The sequence below is a fragment of the Schistocerca gregaria genome, chromosome 3, assembly GCF_023897955.1.
Source record: "Schistocerca gregaria isolate iqSchGreg1 chromosome 3, iqSchGreg1.2, whole genome shotgun sequence".
Taxonomy (NCBI): domain Eukaryota; kingdom Metazoa; phylum Arthropoda; class Insecta; order Orthoptera; family Acrididae; genus Schistocerca; species Schistocerca gregaria.
Genome location: NC_064922.1, coordinates 438,316,371 through 438,336,556, shown reverse-complemented (window position 1 = coordinate 438,336,556; position 20,186 = coordinate 438,316,371). Strand labels below are relative to the sequence as shown.

Genomic DNA, 20,186 nt, shown 5'->3' with positions numbered 1-20,186 from the left:
CATATGAAGACTGTCATATATGAATGTAAGTATTATTACACTCAACAAAGAAAAGTTTTCCATCACCCTGGTTTCCAGAAGTCGTGAAGATAGACGTTGACTGTGGGTCTTGTATCACAGACACAGTCCCTTTACCTGGTCAGAGTTGTCACTAAACCCGCGCAAAGATGTAAACAACCGTGCATGAGCAGTGCCTAGTAGACGGAGGGGTTCGACAGCCGATCAGTTCCAGTCATTCCACCAGGAAGGAGGTACCCGGCTCGTGTTGTCTGTAGTTTAACCATGTCTAGACGGTCAGTACTGCTTTCCGATCGCTTCCGTATTATTACTTTGTGCCAGGAAGGGCTCCCAACAAGGGTAGTGACCAGGCGTCTCGGAGTGAACCAAAGCGATGTTGTTCGGACATGACGGAGATACAGAGAGACAGGAACTGTCGTTGAGAAGCCTCGCTCACGCCGCCCAAGGGCTACTACTGCAGTGGATGACGGCTACCTACGGACTGTGGTTCGGAGGGACCCTGACAGCAACGCCAACATGTTGAATAACGATTTTCGTGCAGCTACGGGACGTCGTGCCACGAGTCAAACTGTGCACAATAGGCTGCATGATGCGCAACTTCACTCCCGACGTCCATGGTGAGGTCCATCTTTGCAACCACGCCGCCATACAGCGCGGTACAGATGGCCCCAATAACTTGCGGAATGGACCGCTCAGGATTGGGATCACGTTCTCTTCACCGATAAGTGTCGCATATGCACATCAAATGAATTCACAATTGCGAATGAGGACTATCATTAACTGTAGAATGGAATGACGACAATGGAAATTTGTGCCGGACTGATACTCGAAAGCGGATTTCCCGCTTATCGCTGATGGTAGACCTTTTACTTGCAAGTGCGAATTCATTTGATGTGTTTCGTAACGGCTGTGGTCGCCGCAGTGCCTCTTTCTTTGCACATACTGTATGTCCAAAGGAGCTTTGCATCGAGATCCGAATAACACAGGTATTGCAATAACGTGTTTATCTTCTAGTACAACGTCTGACCTGTACGCGAAACTACATAATGAATGTAGGAGTACAGGTCGTGTACGCATGGTTGACGACATATGGAAGTTTGGGTCTGGCCGTAGGTCGTGCATGGATAGCCAAATGGTAAGCCGGCATGGTAGCTCTGCGTGTTCGGTCAGAGGGTTAATTGCCCTCTGTAATGAGAAAAACTGAGTTAATGGAACGACGATGAACTTGAACAATTGTCATGGGACGTCCACACCGAACAAATAGAACGAACAATCACTAACAAAATGAGATAAAAAAAATGGTAAGGCGAACACTCGCGATAAGCGGGATATCCGGGTTCGAGTCCCAGTCCGACATAAATTTTCATTGCCATCCTTCCATTCTACATTTGATAGTAGTCCTCATTCGGAATTGTGAATTCATTTGATGCGCAAAGAGATTATGGTCGTATGCAAAATACACAAGTAAAATATGCAATCAATATCCTCACTGCGCCATAACAAGTGTGATTTTTTGACGACAGCGCCACTAAAGCAAAGTAACTAAACACGGTTTTCCGAAATTTCTTCACAAAGGAATAAGAAGTAAATAAATATTGTAGAATTTGAGTCAAGAACAAATGCCAACATAAGTAACTTAGAAGAAGATATCCTCGGGGCGGTGGAGCAGCATAAAACACAAGAAAGGAAATGTCTATGGTCCAGAATGTATACCCGTCAGGTTCCGTTCAGAGCATGCTAATACAATAGATCTATACTCAGCAATCATATACAACTGCTCGCTCGTATCAAGACACGTACCAAAGACTGCAAAGCTGCGTAAGTCACATCAATACCTAAGAAAAATAGGGGTAATCTGCTGAAGTGAAGACCCACATCACTAACGTCGATTTGCAGTGGGATTTACGAACATATCTTGTGATCGAACATTATGAATTACCTCTAAGAAAACGATTTTTTGATAAATAGCAACACGCACTCAGAAAATATCGTTCTTAGGTAACCCAACCAGCTCTTTATTCTGGCGAAGTAATGAATGCAATCGATAGGGGACGCCAAATTGATTCCATACTTTTATATTTCCAGAAGGCTTTTGTGGCTGTTTCTCACAAGCGACTTCTAATTAAATTGGAGTATCGTCTCAGTTGTGTTTCTGGATTTATAATTTCCTGTCAGAAAGGTCACAGTTCGTAATAACAGAAGGAAAAACATGGAGTACAACAGAAGTAATATCTGGCGTTCCCCACGGAAGTGTTACATGTTCTCTGTTGTTCCCTATCTATATAAAGGATTTAGTAGACTCTGATGAGCAAAACGAATAGCCAAATGATTTAGACAAAATATGTGTGGTGCAAAATTGGCAATTGATTCCAAATAATAAAAAGTGTGAAGTCATCCACATGAGCACTAAAAGGAATCCGCTAAATTTAGGTTAACGAGATAAACCACCAAAATCTAAAGGCTGTAAGCTCAACTTAGCACTTACGGATTACAGTTAAGAGTAACTTAAATTGGAACGATCACACAGAAAATATTGTCGGGAAAGCAACTAAAAGACTGCGATTTATTGGCAGAACGTTTAGAAAATGGACAGGTCTACCAAAGAGACTGATTACATTAAGCATGTCCGTTATCTTCTGAAGAACTGCTGCGCAGTGTAGGATCCACATGAGATGGAATAGACAGAGGACACATTAATGTGGCTCTGGCCGATGTGGCCGAGAGGTTCTAGGCGCTTCGGTCGCAGGTTCGAATCCTGCCTCGGGCATAGATGTGTGTGATATCCTTAGGTTAATTAGGTTTAAGTAGTTCTAAGTTCTAGGGGACTCATTACCTCAGATGTTAAGTCCCATAGTGCTCAGAGCCATTAATGTGGCCACCTCCTATCTTCGAAGTCAACGTGCAATAACTCACACAGATGGCAGCGCCAGCAGCGGAGAGAAAGAGAATGTAAAGGTTGTTTGGGGGGGGGGGGGGAGAGGGGGACGCGAAAAAATGTAATTGTTGTCGGAATGCTCAAGCGGAGCTATTACCTGAAGTCCAGAAGGGCAAGATCACTGGCTATCGGGACAAAGGAAGCATGTCCGAAACGACTAAGTTTGTAAACTGTTCGCGTGTCGCCATGGTTAAAGTATATCATGCATGACAAAATGGTGCTTTCCAAAACTGGTGACGAGGCCAGTGTGGTGCGTCATGGGCCATAGATGACAAAGGTGAACGACGACTACAAGGGTGTGTAGGGGTGAATAGACGAACAAGTGTTATGCAACTAACTGTGATGATGAACCAAGGCGTTCCAAACAGTGACTACTCAACGTTCGTTCGGAGAGAACTGCTGCATATGAACCTTCGCAGCAGGCGCCTGGTTCGTTCACCCATGCCGACTGCTGTTCACCAGCAACGACGTCAGCAATTTTCACGCCAATACCGCCACTCGATGGCCACTGAGTGGCGACAGGTAGCCTTTTGAGGTGAATCATGTTTTATGCTCCATCGGACAGACGGTCGTTGGCATGTACATCATGAAACGTCTGAAAGCAAACACCCTGCAACAATCGTCGGAGAGTTATGGCTTGGGATATGTTTTCGTGAAATTCCCTGGATGATTTCGTCATTTTGAAAGGCACGATCGATCAACACAAGTATGGATCTGTTCTTTGAGACCATGACAACTCTTACATGCAGTTGCTGTTTCCTCGGCACGATGGCGTCTATCAGCAGGGTAATACGGAGTTTCATATAGGTCGCAGTTCGTGCGTGGTTCGAAGAACGCCAACATGAATTTATCGTACTCTCTGGCCACAAAACTCCCCTAGTTTAAACCCAATCGATAACCTGTGGCCCCAACTTGACTGGGCTGTTCGCGCAATAGAGCCTCAAACAAGATGACCGAGGCAGTAGAGTCGGTATGGCTCCACATTCCTATCGAAACCTTCCAGAATCTCTCGACTCTCTTCCTGCACTTCTCACAGTGGTCCGCCCTGCTAAAAGTGGTTTATCAGGTTTCTGACAAGTGGTCACATTAATATGACGGGACAGGGTACATAACGCTCCTCAATTATATATATCGAAAATGTGATTTTCTCAGTGTTGAGGAGTGCACTACTGCTTCCTTCTTATGGTATGACAGCACTGTATTTTACGCAGTTTAATTCTGTCGTAAACTGTATACCTCCAGTTTTAAACTTTTTTCATGTAGGTCTGCAGATAACTGTGATGGCTTATACTGAGAATTTCATGTTGGAAAGTAAACTTGTATTGTATTGGAGTGTATGTTAACCTGGGACCTAGAAACGACGGAGAGGCTCCGTCCCCGCCGCAGCCGCAATGGTCCAGAACCCCACGACGACCACAGCAGTTCACTTCACCCCTCCACCGGCCCACACTGAACCCAGAGTTATTGTGCGGTTCGGTCCCGGTGGACACTCCCCCCTCCCCCCCCCCCCCTCCCAGGGAACGTCTCACGCCAGACGAGTCTAACCCCTATGTTTGCGTGGTAGAGTAATGGTGGTGTACGCCTACGTAACTTGTTTGCGCAGCAATCGTCGACATAGTGTAGCTGAGACGGAATAAGGAGAGCCAGCCAGCATTCGCCGAGGCAGATGGAAAAGCGCCTAAAACCATCCACAGACTGGCCAGCTCACCACACCTCGACACAAGCCCGCCGGGCGGATTCGTGCTGGGGACCAGACGCTCCTTCCCACTCCAGAAAGCCGTGCGTTAGACCGCTCAGCTAACTGGGTGGGCTAAAAAAACTTGACTGCTCAATAGATTTAGTGGAACTCGTGTATCAATGTCTGGTATGTTATATATGTTTTGATACAGGCAGTAAATGTGGTCTTGTTGTACAACTTGAGATCTTCACTTTCAATGTATGCAGCAACTAAAGTCATTCGCCATCTGTCGGTTGTATTAGGGATTACATTATTGCGCGTGCCCCCTCAAAAGCAAGGCAGTACCGATGTCCCAGTGTTCTCTAGTGAGGTACACAGATGGCAGTCGTCAATTATGGACGTTGTATTCAACCAAGCACATGCAATGCGGCATCTTAATGCAGAGCAAGTTGCAGTCTGTTTGATCCAAGAAGGATGGAATTCCCATTGTGTTTCCGCAGATGCCAATGTCTCTCCATCTGTCATCCACAGATTGTGGGCACGCCAGAGTGAGACGGAGCAGTACACAAGACGAGTTGCACAACGTTGCCGACGCGTTACAGCCTCAGGTGAAGACCGATATCTGACTATTTCTGCGTTGCGGTCTAGTATGGCTAACGCCAGAGCAATGCAAGACGATCTCAGAGGGGCCACTAGAGCCCCTGAATCCGATCAGACTGTAAGCAACACGTTACAAGAAAGGACCTTACGTCCCAGACGTTCTGTTCAAGTGCTCCGCTTGACACGACAATATCTCACAGCTCGCGTTCAGTTCTGCATTCCCATGTCACCTTTCAGCTTCGTCTCTGGAGAAACGTGTTACTCCCAGGCTAGTCCAGATATCCTTGGACGCAAGACGATGGTCGTGTTGGTGTGTGGAGACGCCATGGTGGGCGGTGGATGCCCAATGTTGTCCAGAAAATCGAAATATTTGGCCAAGGGTCCGTGACGGTGTGGGGAGGCATCACTGTTGACAGCCGTTTCGGATCTTGTCTCTGTCCGTCGTCGCCTTATTGCTAGACAGTACACTGAACAGATTCAGTTGGACCATGCGGTGTCTGCTGCATACGGTGTTGGCTCTGAATTCCTCTCCATACATGATTATGACAGGGCCCATGTGGCGGGCTTCATCATGGACCCCACAGGACATCCTCCGTAGACTTATACAAAGGATGCCACGTATATGATACGCGATCACGGAGGACGTACACGTTGCTGAAGCTCTCAAGTACAATGAAAGCACCCAAGATGACGAGATAAATGATTGTTTCCACTTTTTCTTCGACGCCTGTCAGACATTTCCCCAATTATTTCTAAATGGAGTATGCAGATGCCCAGAGTCATGTTCCCGTAATTCTTCTGAGCAGTGTATTTTTTACACTACTTGCCATTAAAATTGCTACACCAAGAAGAAATGCAGATGATAAACGGGTATTCATTGGACAAATATATTATACCAGAACTGACATGTGATTACATTTTCACGCAATTTGGGTGCGTAGATCCTGAGAAATCAGTACCCAGAACAACCACCTTTGGCCGTAATAACGGCCTTGATACGCCTGGGCATTGAGTCAGACAGAGCTTGGATGACGCGTACAGGTACAGCTGCCCATGCAGCTTCAACACGATACCACAGTTCATCAAGAGTAGTGACTGGCGTATTGTGACGAGCCAGTAGCTCGGCGACCATTGACCAGACGTTTTAAAATGGAGAAAGATCTGGACAATGTGCTGGCCAGGGCAGCAGTCGAACACTTTCTGTATTCAGAAAGGCCCATACAGGATCTCCAATACGCGGTCGTGCATTATCCTGCTAAAATGTAGGGTTTCGCAGGGATTGAATGAAGTGTAGAGCCACAAGTCGTAACACATCTGAAATCTAACGTCCACTGTTTAAAGTGCCGTCAATGCGAACAAGAGGTGACCGAGACGTGTAATCAGTGGCACCACATACCATCACGCCGGGTGATACGCCAGTATGGCGATGGAGAATACACGCTTCCAATGTGCGTTCACCGCGATGTCGCCAAACACGGATGCGACCATCATGATGCCGTAAACAGAACCTGGATTCATCCGAAAAAATTACGTTTTGCCATTCGTGCACCCAGGTTCGTCGTTGAGTACACCATCGCAGGCCCTCCTGTCTGTGATGCAGCGTCAAGGGTAACCGCAGTCAAGGTCTCCGAGCTAATAGTCCATGCTGCTGCAAACGTCGTCGAACTGTTCGTGCAAATGGTTGTTGTCTTGCAACATCTCTTGACTCAGGAATGGAAACGTGGTTGTACGATCCGATACTGCCATGCGGATAAGATGCCTGTCATCTCGACTGCTAGTGATACGAGGCCATTGGGATCCAGCACGGCGTTCCGTATTACCCTCCCGAAACCACCGATTCCATATTCTGCTAACAGTCATTGGATAACGACCAACGCGAGCATCAATGTCGCGATACGATGAACCACAATCGCGATAGGCTACAATCTCACCTTTATAAAAGTCGGAAACGTGATGGTACACATTTCTTCTCCTTACACCTGGCATCACAACAACGTTTCACCTGGCAACACCGGTCAACTGCTGTTTGTGTATGAGGAATCGGTTGAAACCTTTCCTCAGGTCAGCACGTTGTAGGTGTCACCACCGGCGCCAACCTTGTGTGAACGCTCTGAAAAGGCAATCGTTTGCATATCACAGCATCTTCTTCCTGTCGGTTAAATTACGCGTCTGTAACACGTCATCTTCATGGTGTAGCAATTTTAATGGCAAGTAGTGTAAGAATAACAGAACAACGACTGCTGTCTCCATCGCGACCTAAGTGATAGTACTTCGAAGAAGAGTGGTCTGGTGGACGGAGAGAAGGATTTTACCAGTGTACTGATCAGAGGAACAATTCTGAAATTCAACTGAAGCGATTTGCGGGGACCACAGAGGGGCTGACGGGGATTTTAAATTCTCGTCCCCAGAACAAGAATCGGAACTGCAGCTCTATATCGCCCGAGTCGATTTCCAAGTATCATACACTGAAGTGCCAAAGAAACTGGTGTAGGCATGCGAATCCAGATACAGAGACATGTAAACAGGCAGAATACGGCGCTGCATTCGGCAACGCCTACATAAGACAACAAGTGTTTGGCGCAGTTGTTAGATCGGTTACTGCTGCTACAATGGCAGATTATCAATATATAAGTGAGTTTGAACTTGGTGTTGCAGTCGGCGCACGAGCGATGGGACACAGCGTCTTCGAGGCAGCGAGGAAGAGGGATTTTTCCATATGACCATTTCACGAGTGTACCGTGAATATGAGGAATCCGGTAAAACATCAAATCTCCGACGTCGCTGCGGTCGGAGAAAGATCCTGCAAGAACAGGACCAACGAAGACTGAAGATAATAGATCAACGTGATAGAAGTGCAACCCTTCCGCAAATTGCTGCAATTTCAGTGCTGGGCCATCAACAAGCGTCAGCGTGCGAGCCATTGAACGAAAAATCATCGATATCGGCTTTCAGAGCCGAAAGTCCACACCTGTACCCTAAATGACTGCACGACGCAAAGCTTTACGTCTCGCCAGTGTCCGTCAACACCGACACTGTGCTGTTAATGACTGGAAACATATTGCCTGGTCGGACGAATCTCGTTTCAAATTGTACGGAGCGGATGGACGTGTAGGGATGAGGAGACAACCTCAAGAACACACGGACACTGCATGTCAGCAGGGGACTGTTCAAGCTGGTGGAGGCTTTGTAATGGTGTGGGACCCTTGATATGTCTAGACACGACTCTGATAGATGACACGTTCGTAGGCCTCCTGTCTGATCGGTACATCCACCAACGTTCATTGTGTATACCGACGGATCAGAGCAATTCCAGCAGGACAATGTGACACCCCAAACGTCCTGAATTGCTACAGAGTGGCTGCAGGAACACTCTTCTTAGTTTAAATACTTTCGCTGCCCACTAAACACTGCTACAGACATTAGTCAAGTCCATGCCACGTCGTGTTGCGGCAATTCTGCGTGGGCGCGGGGACCCTACACAATATCAGGCAGGTGTACCAGTTTTTTTGTGTCTTCAGTATATTAGTCGAAAACAGATAAACGATGCAGATTTCTGCTTTACCACAATGAGGGATGGTGCGCGACACCGGGCTCAGAAGAAAATTACTGTCGCAGATTCAAGAGAAAGATTTTTTTAATGGAAAAATAAATGTCGTTGGCGGACAGAGGAAAGAGAAGTAGACAGGGTTAGGTGACGACGTCGGGCTTGGTCCTGCCGGTGAACTCCTCCAGGCGCAGTACGTCGAGGGCGGCCCTGTAGAGCGGCTGCACCACCTCCGCCGGGTCCAGGTCGGTGCGCTCGGGGTCGGGCTCGTAGCGCTCGCAGTAGACGCGCACCGTGCTGCCCGAGCTGTCGGTGCCGCCCAGGCGGAACACCAGCCGGCTGCCGCCCTCGAAGCGCACCCAGATGCCCTGCAACGAGGCGCCTCCCTCGCTACTCGCTACCTTCCTACCCTCAATGAACGTCTCACTGCCACGTCCCTATTTTGCAAACTACGAGACGCATTTATTTTCTTCCAAAAATTGCCTCCAAAATACAGGTTCGTCTTATACTCGAAATTAACATACAAATTCCCATGTTTGATTCAAAATTCTCGTCAGTCTTAAAAAGACCATTATTGTATGCCACGGGAAACCCATTTCTATCTGGCAATAATGGATTCAACTAGCAGCAGCAGTTCAGCGGTGCGACGAACTTCAGTTGCGAGGATTCTCAAGCTTGCTAACAATGTCTCCAAGGGCGTACCCAGGATCTGACCTAGAGGGAGAGGGGGGGGGGGGGGGGGGGTCAGGTCATACTAGTCTCAGGAAACAAGGACTCGAGACAACATACAGCACTTCTTATTAAATAAAACAGTAAACCAGTGAAAAACTGCTTTCAATAAACATTTTAAATACAAGAATGCACTTGTACAATCCGAGAAAGCATGCAGCATTTCTTATTAAATAAAACAGTAAACTAGTGAAAAACTGCGAATATCTTCGGGGGGTGGGGGCTACTGCCCCCCACCCCCCCGCCCCTCGCTGAGTACACCCATGACTGTCTCCTTCCCGCCCCGCCAATACAAACCCAAAACACTGTCTAGCCTATGACGCGTCATTGCAGTCTACATAGCCAGAGAACTAGAACTGAAAGTGATTTGTATTATCGGTAACAATACAATATTTTTGTTAATAGCTAGTTTCGTAATGGGAAAAAAGGTCTTACTTGATGTGAGCCATAAACTGGAAGTAATAGCATATGCAGAAGAACACGGAAACAGAGCAGCTGAGTGGTATTTCGTCCCTCCACCAACAGAAAAAAAAACATTCGCAATTAGCGGGCTAGTAAAGCAAATCTGAAAAAAATGAGGAAGACTAAATGTGAAAATAGAGGACTGAGTGCAAAATGGCCCAAACTAGGATACGACATATTGAAATCGATTCGAGAACACCGCTAAAATGGCACTGGAATTAGTGCAAAACTGATTTAAATACACCCTCCTAAGCTAGCGCTAAGGTGGAACTGAGCAGAAATTTTGGAAACTTGTGGCAAGTTCCTATGGGACCAAACTGCTGAGGTCATCAGTCCCAACTACTCAACGTAACTTAAACTAACTTACGCTAAGGACAACACACACACCCATGCCCGAAGGAGGACTCGAACCTCCGACGGGGGTTCCGCAAAACCGTGGCAAGAAGCCCTAGGCCGCAGACTTCAGAAGTGGAGTTGGTTGGTGCTACAGGTTTGTAATGCGTCAAGGACTAAGCATGCGAATCAAAACCAAAACATATTAGAAAATACCAAAGATTATGAAGAGAAAACATTATTTTTCCAGCGCATTATTATTCAACATCGAACGAAAACCAGACTGATATGCCAAATATCGAGTTAGGACGAAATTCCTCTGACATTTAATATGACGTGTAACAGAACTGTAGCCATGAAAGGTGCTAAAACTGTAACTATAAAAACAAGTGGATATGAAAAAATGCATTACACTGTTGTCCTTTCGTGTTGCGCTGACTGTACTAAACTTAATCCAATAATCATTTTCAAGCGCAATATAATGTCAAAACCTTCTGAAAGACCTCCAGGTGTTGTCGTTCACGTACATGACAAGGCTTATACGGACAAGGCCGGTATGAAATCATGAATTAACAGTGTGTGGGAGAGAAGGAAAGGTGCTTTATTGAAGAAGAGTTCTCTTCTTGTGCTAGATCAGTTTAGTAGCCATTCGAAAAATTCTACGAAAGAGAAACTATCACAGGGAAATACCGAGCTTGCTGTTATTCTGGGAGGACTTATTTCACAACTGCAACCTCGACAAATAAACCATTTAAAATGTATATGAGAGGGGAATGAAACAAATCGATGGTGGATGAAACACAACACAAGGGAGCTGTAAGAAAACCTTCAATCAGACAGGTGTGTCAGCAGATAAAACAGTCGTGGTCTAGAGTGAGATAAGATATTGTTAGACCTTTCAAGAAGTGCAGCATAAGTAACGCTCTCGATGACAGTGAAGACTGTATATGAAGAGGACAACGATGAAGATAAAGAGGAAGGGGAACAAGAAGCAGAAGAAGGTGAAGAAACTTCAGAGGACGATTTTTAGGGACTTTAAAGGTCAGTTATGTTTTATAAACTAAGAATTTTTTTATCTAACTTTGCAATCTAATAATAAAAATGGTAAAAACGTTATTTTTTAAAAAAAATACGTAAGTATTAAGATACGCCTTACAGTCCGCAGGGATTTATAGACCATAAAATACGATATGCTTACACGAAGGCAATGTTCTAACAACGACTTTACTGGGTCGAAACTGTAAACAGCAAGTGTTTACACCGTTGACTCCAAATCCAATGACTTGCACAAAAAAAAGACAGATAGAACGAAAATTTAACACTGCCAAGCAATGGTAGCACTGACTCTAAATAGACTGCATCTAACATCATCCCATTAGGGGATGATGGGGTAAAGTGGCCAGTCAAAATGAAATTGAATTTTCATGAAACAATGGCTATTAACTGTAGTTTGTGGCGTATACACCTCGAATCTACATACGGTAAAGTGTCATACCAAATATTTTAGCTAATGTAAGAGTTATTTTATACATAAACGTTTTTCTAAATGCTTACATAGTGGCCACTTTTCCGTAACTAAATGAGATAATGTGGCCAGACGTTTCCCACCATTCCCAAAAAGATAGCTTAGTTTTCAGGAATGGGTAGGTTTATAGTTCTTATTTCACTTTTGATAATTATTAGAAGAACAATAATACAAATAAGAAAGAAACGTGTTGCAATTCATTGTTGGTACAAAAAGTCAACAATTCCTAATGATATAAGTATAGAAATAAAAGATTCATTATGTGTTACCATTTCAATCTAATTCATTCACAATTTATCCAGTCAGAAACACTATTAAGACATGTACAAAATTAGCTTGCTGTGATCGTCTTCACCACATCCAGCGCACATTTCATGAGCCCAACGTTTACAGTTCCGACATCTTATCTCAATTCCCTGCCTTTTCAGACTCTTTGTTGAACGGTGTGGTATTTTGTTGTGCTCTGCCAACTGGAATGCTGATAACCGCAAGTCATTCAATGTAATTGCTTAAAACTGCTCATCTAAAAGTAATTAAGGATTTACTGCCCTTATTCTTCAATAAACACTGCCCTTCAGTTGCCCATAACCTTTTCACTGCCAGCGGCACCTCTATTTTCCCCTAGAACTCTTCGTTTTAGCGTATATTACCTGGAATATGGAATTGTTTTGCTGCTGCTGAAAAAGACATGTTATCATTCTTTATTGCTTCAGTTACCTTTTGCATCCCAACAGGTTCTCACGTTTGTTGCTCTGTTTTCTGGATGTATTTTCTTGACATTTTGAAGCTTTTGCGAACACTTGCAGAAGAGCAGCATAACGGATATCAGTTTTGCGTATATAACGATTTCTGACGTTTTAATTTCAACTGTTATACTATGCATAAAACATGGAATTAGCTAATTCTCTTTGGGACAAACAGACTGAAAATTAATTGTTGAGAATAGTGGCCATGTGTCGGGAAAAGTTGCCACCTTGGCCACTTATCCGACGTGTAGCGTGGCCTGTTTCCCCGATCGAACGCCCTGTCAGTATCAGTCGCTCACACGCGAAACAATACAACCGAGGGAAACGACAGTGGCTTGTTTTTATATATCAAAAGGCGTAAACCGTGATATCGCAAAAACCTATTGCTCTACATAATAGCAATTAACATGAAACGATCGAAAAACCTAAATGTTTTCACAGAAAGGTAAAGGAGAAAGGTTCTTTTTTCAGCGTCACTGACAACACTAATGGTGTCGATTACAGCTAATGTGGCCACTTCTTGATAGGAAGCAGCACTGTTAACACCGTCAAACAAGCAGTGGCCACTTTTCCCAACCTGCGCACTTTACCCTTCTTTCCCCCACTTTCCAGAACCTTATTATTTCATTTCCTAACCATGTTTTCGACATTAATGTGATAACCTGAAAAGGAAAAGCTGTTTTAAAAAAGTTCAGTACATTAATACAATAACTAAAGACCGTCCCATGTTTAGAACATTGGCCAAATTAGCTGTCAAAACGCACAGTATTAATGTCAATGCAGAAAACTATAAGAAACGTGGTGAAAAAATAAAAACACTGTTTGTAATACCAGTATACTAATTTTCTCTGAAAAGGAATTTACCAATGTCCACATGTCCTGTATAATCTTACAAATTTCATAGTGTCGCCTGATGAGGATCCCCTCGCCCTTGCAGTCAACTGTCAACTGTGTTTTACTTGACACAATAAAGTGTTTTCCTGGAGTCAGTCATACACCTTCGTTCATCCGTCCTCCCATCACTTTGTTGATCCAGTTTTCTTTGAAAGGTGCGTTACTATTCTCCTTCGGACATCCAAAAGTGAGCGCTTCTCATTTAGGTTAGCAATTCGATGCACGCGCCAAGTGTTTACTATGTAGGTATCAATCTCCTGGATGAATAATGGCCATCATCACTTCATTGATCTCATACTCGTCCTATAAAGTAATATCTGCTTGTCCAGTAGCTCTATGCCTGCTGCCAATACGTAGTGTCACGAGGAAGCTTATGATGCCCATTCCCAAGTAGTGTGCCATAAAGGATTTTAGCCCCTCTTTGACTAGAAGCAAATTTATGTTGTTCTGTTGACAAGCACAGATTTTACTTTGTTCTATAATATGATTCACTAGTTCCTCAAACACGTGCTCTGTCTCATTTGCTAGACATTCTGCAACATAATTTCCATTGCTGTTACCGGGTTAATTAGTGTTTCTGGACGTTGGCTCACATTTCCACCGCTTACATTTACGTTCTGTGTTTTTCTTCTTTTGCGTTTCCCAGTCCATGTCCTAAAGCTTTTCTTCGCTTAGCTTAGCTTCTGCCGGTAAATCAATAACATTAGCTTCATCCCTTGTGGTTACAAGTTCTATAGTGCCTGCTACATCTTGTACAATATAGTCATTGTTCAGTGAATTTTCTGCATCGTCTACTTCATCTGTCATTTCATCAACATTGGGTGGAATAATCACCAATTTTAAGCCATCAGCATCGTCTTCACTCACTTCATAGCTCTCCAGTTCTGCTAAAGCTTCTTCAGTTTTAAGTTCACGCGGCATGCTTTTATCCAATTGGATATGTGAAACGGAATATTTCATTCTACTAACAAACCCTGCAGAAAATCTCATATAATAAAGCAGAGCTCTGTAATGTAAATAATAATTTTTGTATATGATATTGTACAAATATGCACATCTCCAGAGGAGTTATAATGTAACATGCAATTGCCCCTTAATTGGGAAGTATTGCGCTTACTACAGGAAATCTTAAATATACTGAACGTACGTTCATAACAAACATATTTTTATAACAAACACACTCAGACAACTAAATCACAATTGATTATTGTACAGGAACTACCATCAGGCATATAGTACAGCCAAGTATGAAAACAGAAAATAAGCAAATTAATTCCTTTCCTAAAAATAAACCAACTAGAGAAAAATTATTTCTTTTCAATTCTTATTATTTCTTTCTAATTATTTCTTTTCAATTTGCAGACATTGCAGCAGTCAGTTCAGCCTTTAGTACAACAATCGAAGCTAGAAGTTTCGTTGCTTATGTAGAAATAAATAAAATATTTGCAACCCAAAATGGGACATGGGTAAATAATGGGTTAAGGATCCATTGCAGTAATATTCTTGCACTGAAAGGTCTCAGTTTACTTGTAGCTTCAAATTCTGATAAAATTCCAAGTTTTCGATGGCTGCTTCCATTAACATCGTCAGGTGCTGAAACAAGCTGCCGTGAACTGGTGAGGCTCCCTCTTTTATGCCCACAGGACAGCATCTTGGCTGTATTACGTCACGACGACCACACGGAAATGGTGCGTACAGAGGTGGCGCCCTCTGCTTCCATAGATTTAGTTTGCGCGCTCTATCTATGGCTACTTACAGCGTTATCCCTCGTATAAGCTGGTAAACTGCGAGAAGACTTCATCTGTGCTTTTTCTCTATCAAGTGCACGTTTCCATGCATTGCTAAGTGCACAACCTACTGGGATGTGGGAAACCGGATAAAAGCCACGTCCAAGCAGGACTACTATTAAAGAAAATGAATATTAAACATTTTACACAGTCAAATGAGAAGATTTTAGAAAGTAATTGCTTGTTGATGAAATAATTTTTAAATGTTTTGATAGATACGCTGTAAATTGAAGGTACAAAAATAGCCCTTAGCGGTACAGTATTCCGAAAATTATATTCTGAATACTACGTCTGGCAAATGTCCTCCATTGAAAGTAAGGCGTGGTTTGAGTCTTGCCTGACGTTAGCATAACCTTTCGTAATATATTGATTGGTATTTAGGCATTTCATTGTTATTGATGCAACGGGGTGAAAGACTTTTGTTTCTCGGCCCTCCCATAAAAGGAATTATTAGGAAATTAAGCCGAGTGAACGAAGGCGCCAAGGAAGACGTCCCGGAAAAGTGAAACGAAATGATCGTATATAGTATTTATGGTCGGAAGACCACGTACAGAATCGTTTGGAAGCCTGGTCAAGTTTTTCTATCTGACGCTACTTCGGCGACTCGCGTGTCGATGAAGATGAGATGAAATGATTAGAACAACACTAACGCCCATTTCCCTAGCGAAAAACAGCTTCGACCCGGCTGAAACAAAGCATAAACAGCATTCATAGAGATTGACTAAAGTTGCTCGTAATTTCACGCGAATGGCGCATTGGTTTTGAGAGTTCACGACAAATGATTCTTGGTACACTTGCTGCTAGTCAGCACCCATTTCATGTTCCTGCATTCTTCAGACTGATACTGAATTGGTATGCCTGCATGGCGAGACCATCTGCAAGTTCGGTTGTATTCGGAGGTGGGAGAGGCGAAGGGGGGTGGGTAGCCAGGGGTGGGGAGTCTCTCACTAGGTACGCCCTTGCAGTTGCTGTTTTTTTTTTGGTACACTTCCTCGTATTTATTACTCAGGAGTTTCATTACTTCATTAAGTACATGCTTTTCTCATTCAGATGAGAAGAATGAACTATTTGCATCTTAAGGTCCTGAGAGTACAACTTACTATTGAAACTCTGAATGCATGCTCACCTGGTCTTTGGTTACGGTTCCGTCAATAGGGTCGACGTAGCGGTACTTCTCGGCGGCCTCGACTATCAAGTCGGCGTCGCCGAAGCATTCGCCAACCATGGTCCCACTGGCCACCAACTGCTCCAGCGCGAACATCATTCGCTTGCAGCTATCCCGGTTGCACTTCTCGAAGTCGTATCTGCGTAAAGAAAGCAGACAGCACTCCGTCAACATTATAGGCACGAGGAAAGGTTGCTCTTCAGGCTGCGTTCCGTTATTGTTGTCTGGAGAGTATTTACCAGTGATCATAGTGCCGGCCTATGCTGGTGATCGCGGCTCCTGCTGCCTTGGCACTTCGGCACCCCACCAATGTTCTAACTACTGAGCTGCGCTCAGCTCAGGTGTGGATCGAAGGCGGAACGGGGGGGGGTGGGGGGGGGGGGGGGTGGAGAGTGGGTTGGAGGCCATCCCCCACCAAAAAACAAAAGCACTGTACTAACGAGCGATGTAAACAAGTTATTATGAATATACTAAAACATTTTACAATTTTATTGCTATTATTATTAGAATCCTAGCATGTGCGGCACGTTGATTGCAGGGATAATAACAAATTATATTTGGTGTTGGAGGGGGGAGGGGGGGGGGAAGACCGTGAGGAACTGTGACCAACCCAGAATCTAATCGCTCGATCCATGCCTGGCTCTGCTTCAGGTCATGTAAAAAGAAAAGGCGTGACACTCACTCACAATGATACTCATAAATAATTGTTTTAATTACATTTCACTACTGCATTTTGTTTATCAAATAGCGCTGTTCAGTCTCGCCATTAAATATCTTGACACATGCAGATATTTGTAAACGTTTTCTAGTTCAGTAAAGCCTGTTTAAGTCAATCATTGTACTTCAAATTCACTCTCTGAATCTGCAGTTAAGTGGTTGTAGCAAATGGAAGGGGTGGGCGCTGCAAGATTGAGAAATACGTATCTAGTATTTATATAAGATCGGCCCTATTCGTTTCCAGTAAGTCTCCTTCCCACTCTCTCTCTCTCTCTCTCCCTCTGTGTGTGTGTGTGTCAGAGAGAGAGAGAGAGAGAGAGAGAGAGAGAGAGAGAGAGAGAGAGAGAGAGAGAGAGAAGCTGTGAATATGTGTTCATACATAATTCTTACATATTTCGTTACAAGAGAACTGTACTGTATAATGTACAAGACATTACATGTTTGTAATGTGACAAAGTGATGAGAAATGAAGATGGTCAATCATATTTCTGGTCTTCCTTGTCACAAATGCTTCACTATTTTCTAAGAATATACGTTGGTTTCCGAGGTTGCCATTAGGCAGGAACCTAATGGCACAACTTAAATGAACAGCACTCACATTTATTAAGAAAGTAGAATCTCGTTCCCTATATGCGTCTTGCTCCTGACGGACCGTATTCATCGTGATGTTACCAACATCAACATGTCTTCTAAAAATTACCAACACCTAATCTACACTTTTACCCCAAACTCACAAATTCAGGACACACACACACCTTTGCTCATAAATATTTGTTTTATACCTCATTGCTTCAAAATTTATGTGATATATTGAACTTCAGATTGTGCATCACCACTAAATACCACGACATATATAGAATGTTCATTTCAAAAACATCTACTGAACAGCTCCCAAAAAGTGTACAGCTCGAACATACACACAAACCTTAAATAAATCTTCTGTCTTTCCTTAGCAGATGTTTCAAACTTTACAGCTAAAATATGTCATAAAAGGCACTTGTATTTGCATATTCGTTTACTGAATAAATGCTATCCAATATCTCTCTCTCTCTCTTTCCCTCCATCTCGCACACACGCAAACACACACACGTATTAGATAACAGTGCAAAAAAAATTCTTATATCCACATGTTCATAAACGTTTTTTTGTTTTATATCTCACTATAGCATATTTAATGTAAAACATTTTACTTCACATTCTGTCTCATCTCTAAATTTCACTTATACACTGATGAAATGCAGTGTTCAGCTCCAAATATTAAACGACCTACCCCCAGAACTATACAAATCAAACATACAACCCTTAAAGTGGAAACGTCTGTATTTCCTTAGCAGACACTTCATCTAAATTTGAGTTAAAACTTATCGTAAGGGAAAGAGGAAATGAATTACTTTTTTAAAAAGAAATTTATTTAGTATTTACACAGTAATTTATTGAAAACTACACATTCTGTGATTTGTAAATTAGTGTAATAAACTTACACCTCACAATTTTTAAAGTAGTATAATACATTATTTACGCCTGTCATTGACATTTTTTTACTTTGTGTGTTCAGTATTATTTTGCTAACTTGTAACCTCCCCACAAAATATGAAATATTATGAATAATACTCTCATTTAGCGTAACTACCCAACAGTGAAAATATAATACAATGTGACAAACCTATAACCTTTCAATAATTGACAGTCAATTTAAACTGGTAAATTTTGGACGTCAGCAATGCTGCGTCATGGCCCAAATACATCATTCTGAATAAACTGAAAAATCTTACCTTAATTAGATCGCCGGATAACGCGTATATATCTGCTCCTATAAGAAATTTTCCTCGCGCAGCTAAGTGCAATGCTGGGCGATAGATTTGTCTTATAAAATAGGAAAGAACTGACTTTTCTTTTCAATAATCAGGATTGCCAAGGATTGGAGAAATTAGTGAATTCTTTAAATTGAGATAAATGTCAAAAGTTACTTTTTATGAGAAAGATTATTACTAACAAATTTTTTTAAAAACATTTACGTGGGACTTGATGTAACAATACTACATATGCGCGAGGCTCCTTTTACCTTATCCAACAACGCTCAGGCTCCGCCATCGCTGCACACGACCGGCCCAGCCAACGCGATACACCAGACCAGACTGCTCGGTAGCAACAACTTACTCCTAGTGCTACACAGTTACTACTGCATTCAATACTGCTCTTTGCTCTCAGATTCTCTTATAGCTTACATATCGCAGGCAGCGCGTGAGCAATACATCGAAATTACACCAGCTCGAGTGCACTAGCAACAAATTCTTTAATTACGGACCTCTTACATGACCCTCCACTGGGGGAAAAAATTTGGCAGCGATGGTAAGTCAATTGGACTTGCCATGAGCAACAAATTTTTCTATAATCTATTTAGTTTACTAAGGCTACAATCACAGAGTATATACATCATTGATAAGTGCAGAACATATTAAGAAATTAAATAAAGTCCACACGCACTGAGTACAAAACATATTCAGAAATGACAAAGTATATACGCAATGAGTACAAAATATATTAACAAATGACAAAGTGCACACACACTGTATACATGTTTAGCATTTTTACACTAACTGATCACATTAACAAATGAAATAAAGTGCACACGCACCATAAAAAGTTTTAACATTTTGTAAGTGCTGAATTGATTAAGAAAAGAAATAAAGTGCACATGCACGATAAAAGTTTTAAACATTTTGTAAGTGCTGAATTCGTTAAGAAAAGAAATAAAGTGCACACACACTATATATATGTCTTTATAATTTTACAAGAATTTAAATGCACTATATAAGCCTTTACTATTTTACAGGAACTAGGAAAGGAATGGGAAGGATTGCATCATGGTTGTAGCACAGTAGGTTGCACGTAGCTGCACTGCAAGTCCATATCTTTCTGCAGAAGCACAACACCAAGTGAGACAATCTGAAGTTCTCTTCCCTGAAGTATTTATCAGTGTAGCCAAGACACTGAAATGTTTTATTAATATTCAATGTTATCATTTTGGTTGTACATTAGGTACATCAAACAGT

General features: G+C 42.8%; 1 protein-coding gene across 1 annotated transcript; it reads right to left on the bottom strand.

The window, feature by feature from the left end:
• Window positions 1–8,902: 8,902 nt before the first annotated feature.
• LOC126354382 (uncharacterized) lies at window positions 8,903–19,245 on the bottom strand. Its single transcript, XM_050003983.1, has 3 exons — window positions 19,196–19,245; window positions 16,378–16,555; window positions 8,903–9,143 (listed from the first exon to the last, which is right to left on the bottom strand). The coding sequence occupies exons 1-3, from the start codon at window positions 19,222–19,224 to the stop codon at window positions 8,919–8,921; spliced, it is 432 nt and encodes a 143-aa protein (XP_049859940.1). The 5' UTR covers window positions 19,225–19,245; the 3' UTR covers window positions 8,903–8,918.
• Between the last annotated feature and the right edge of the window lie 941 nt (window positions 19,246–20,186).

Coding starts and splice junctions, on each gene's coding strand:
- LOC126354382 (XM_050003983.1), bottom strand. CDS start 19,224: ATGGCGGAGCCTGAGCGTTGTTGGATAAG. Junction 16,556..19,195: donor CCTGAGCGTTGTTGGATAAG/GTAAAAGGAGCC, acceptor TTCTTTACGCAG/ATACGACTTCGAGAAGTGCA. Junction 9,144..16,377: donor GAACCGTAACCAAAGACCAG/GTGAGCATGCAT, acceptor GCCTCGTTGCAG/GGCATCTGGGTGCGCTTCGA.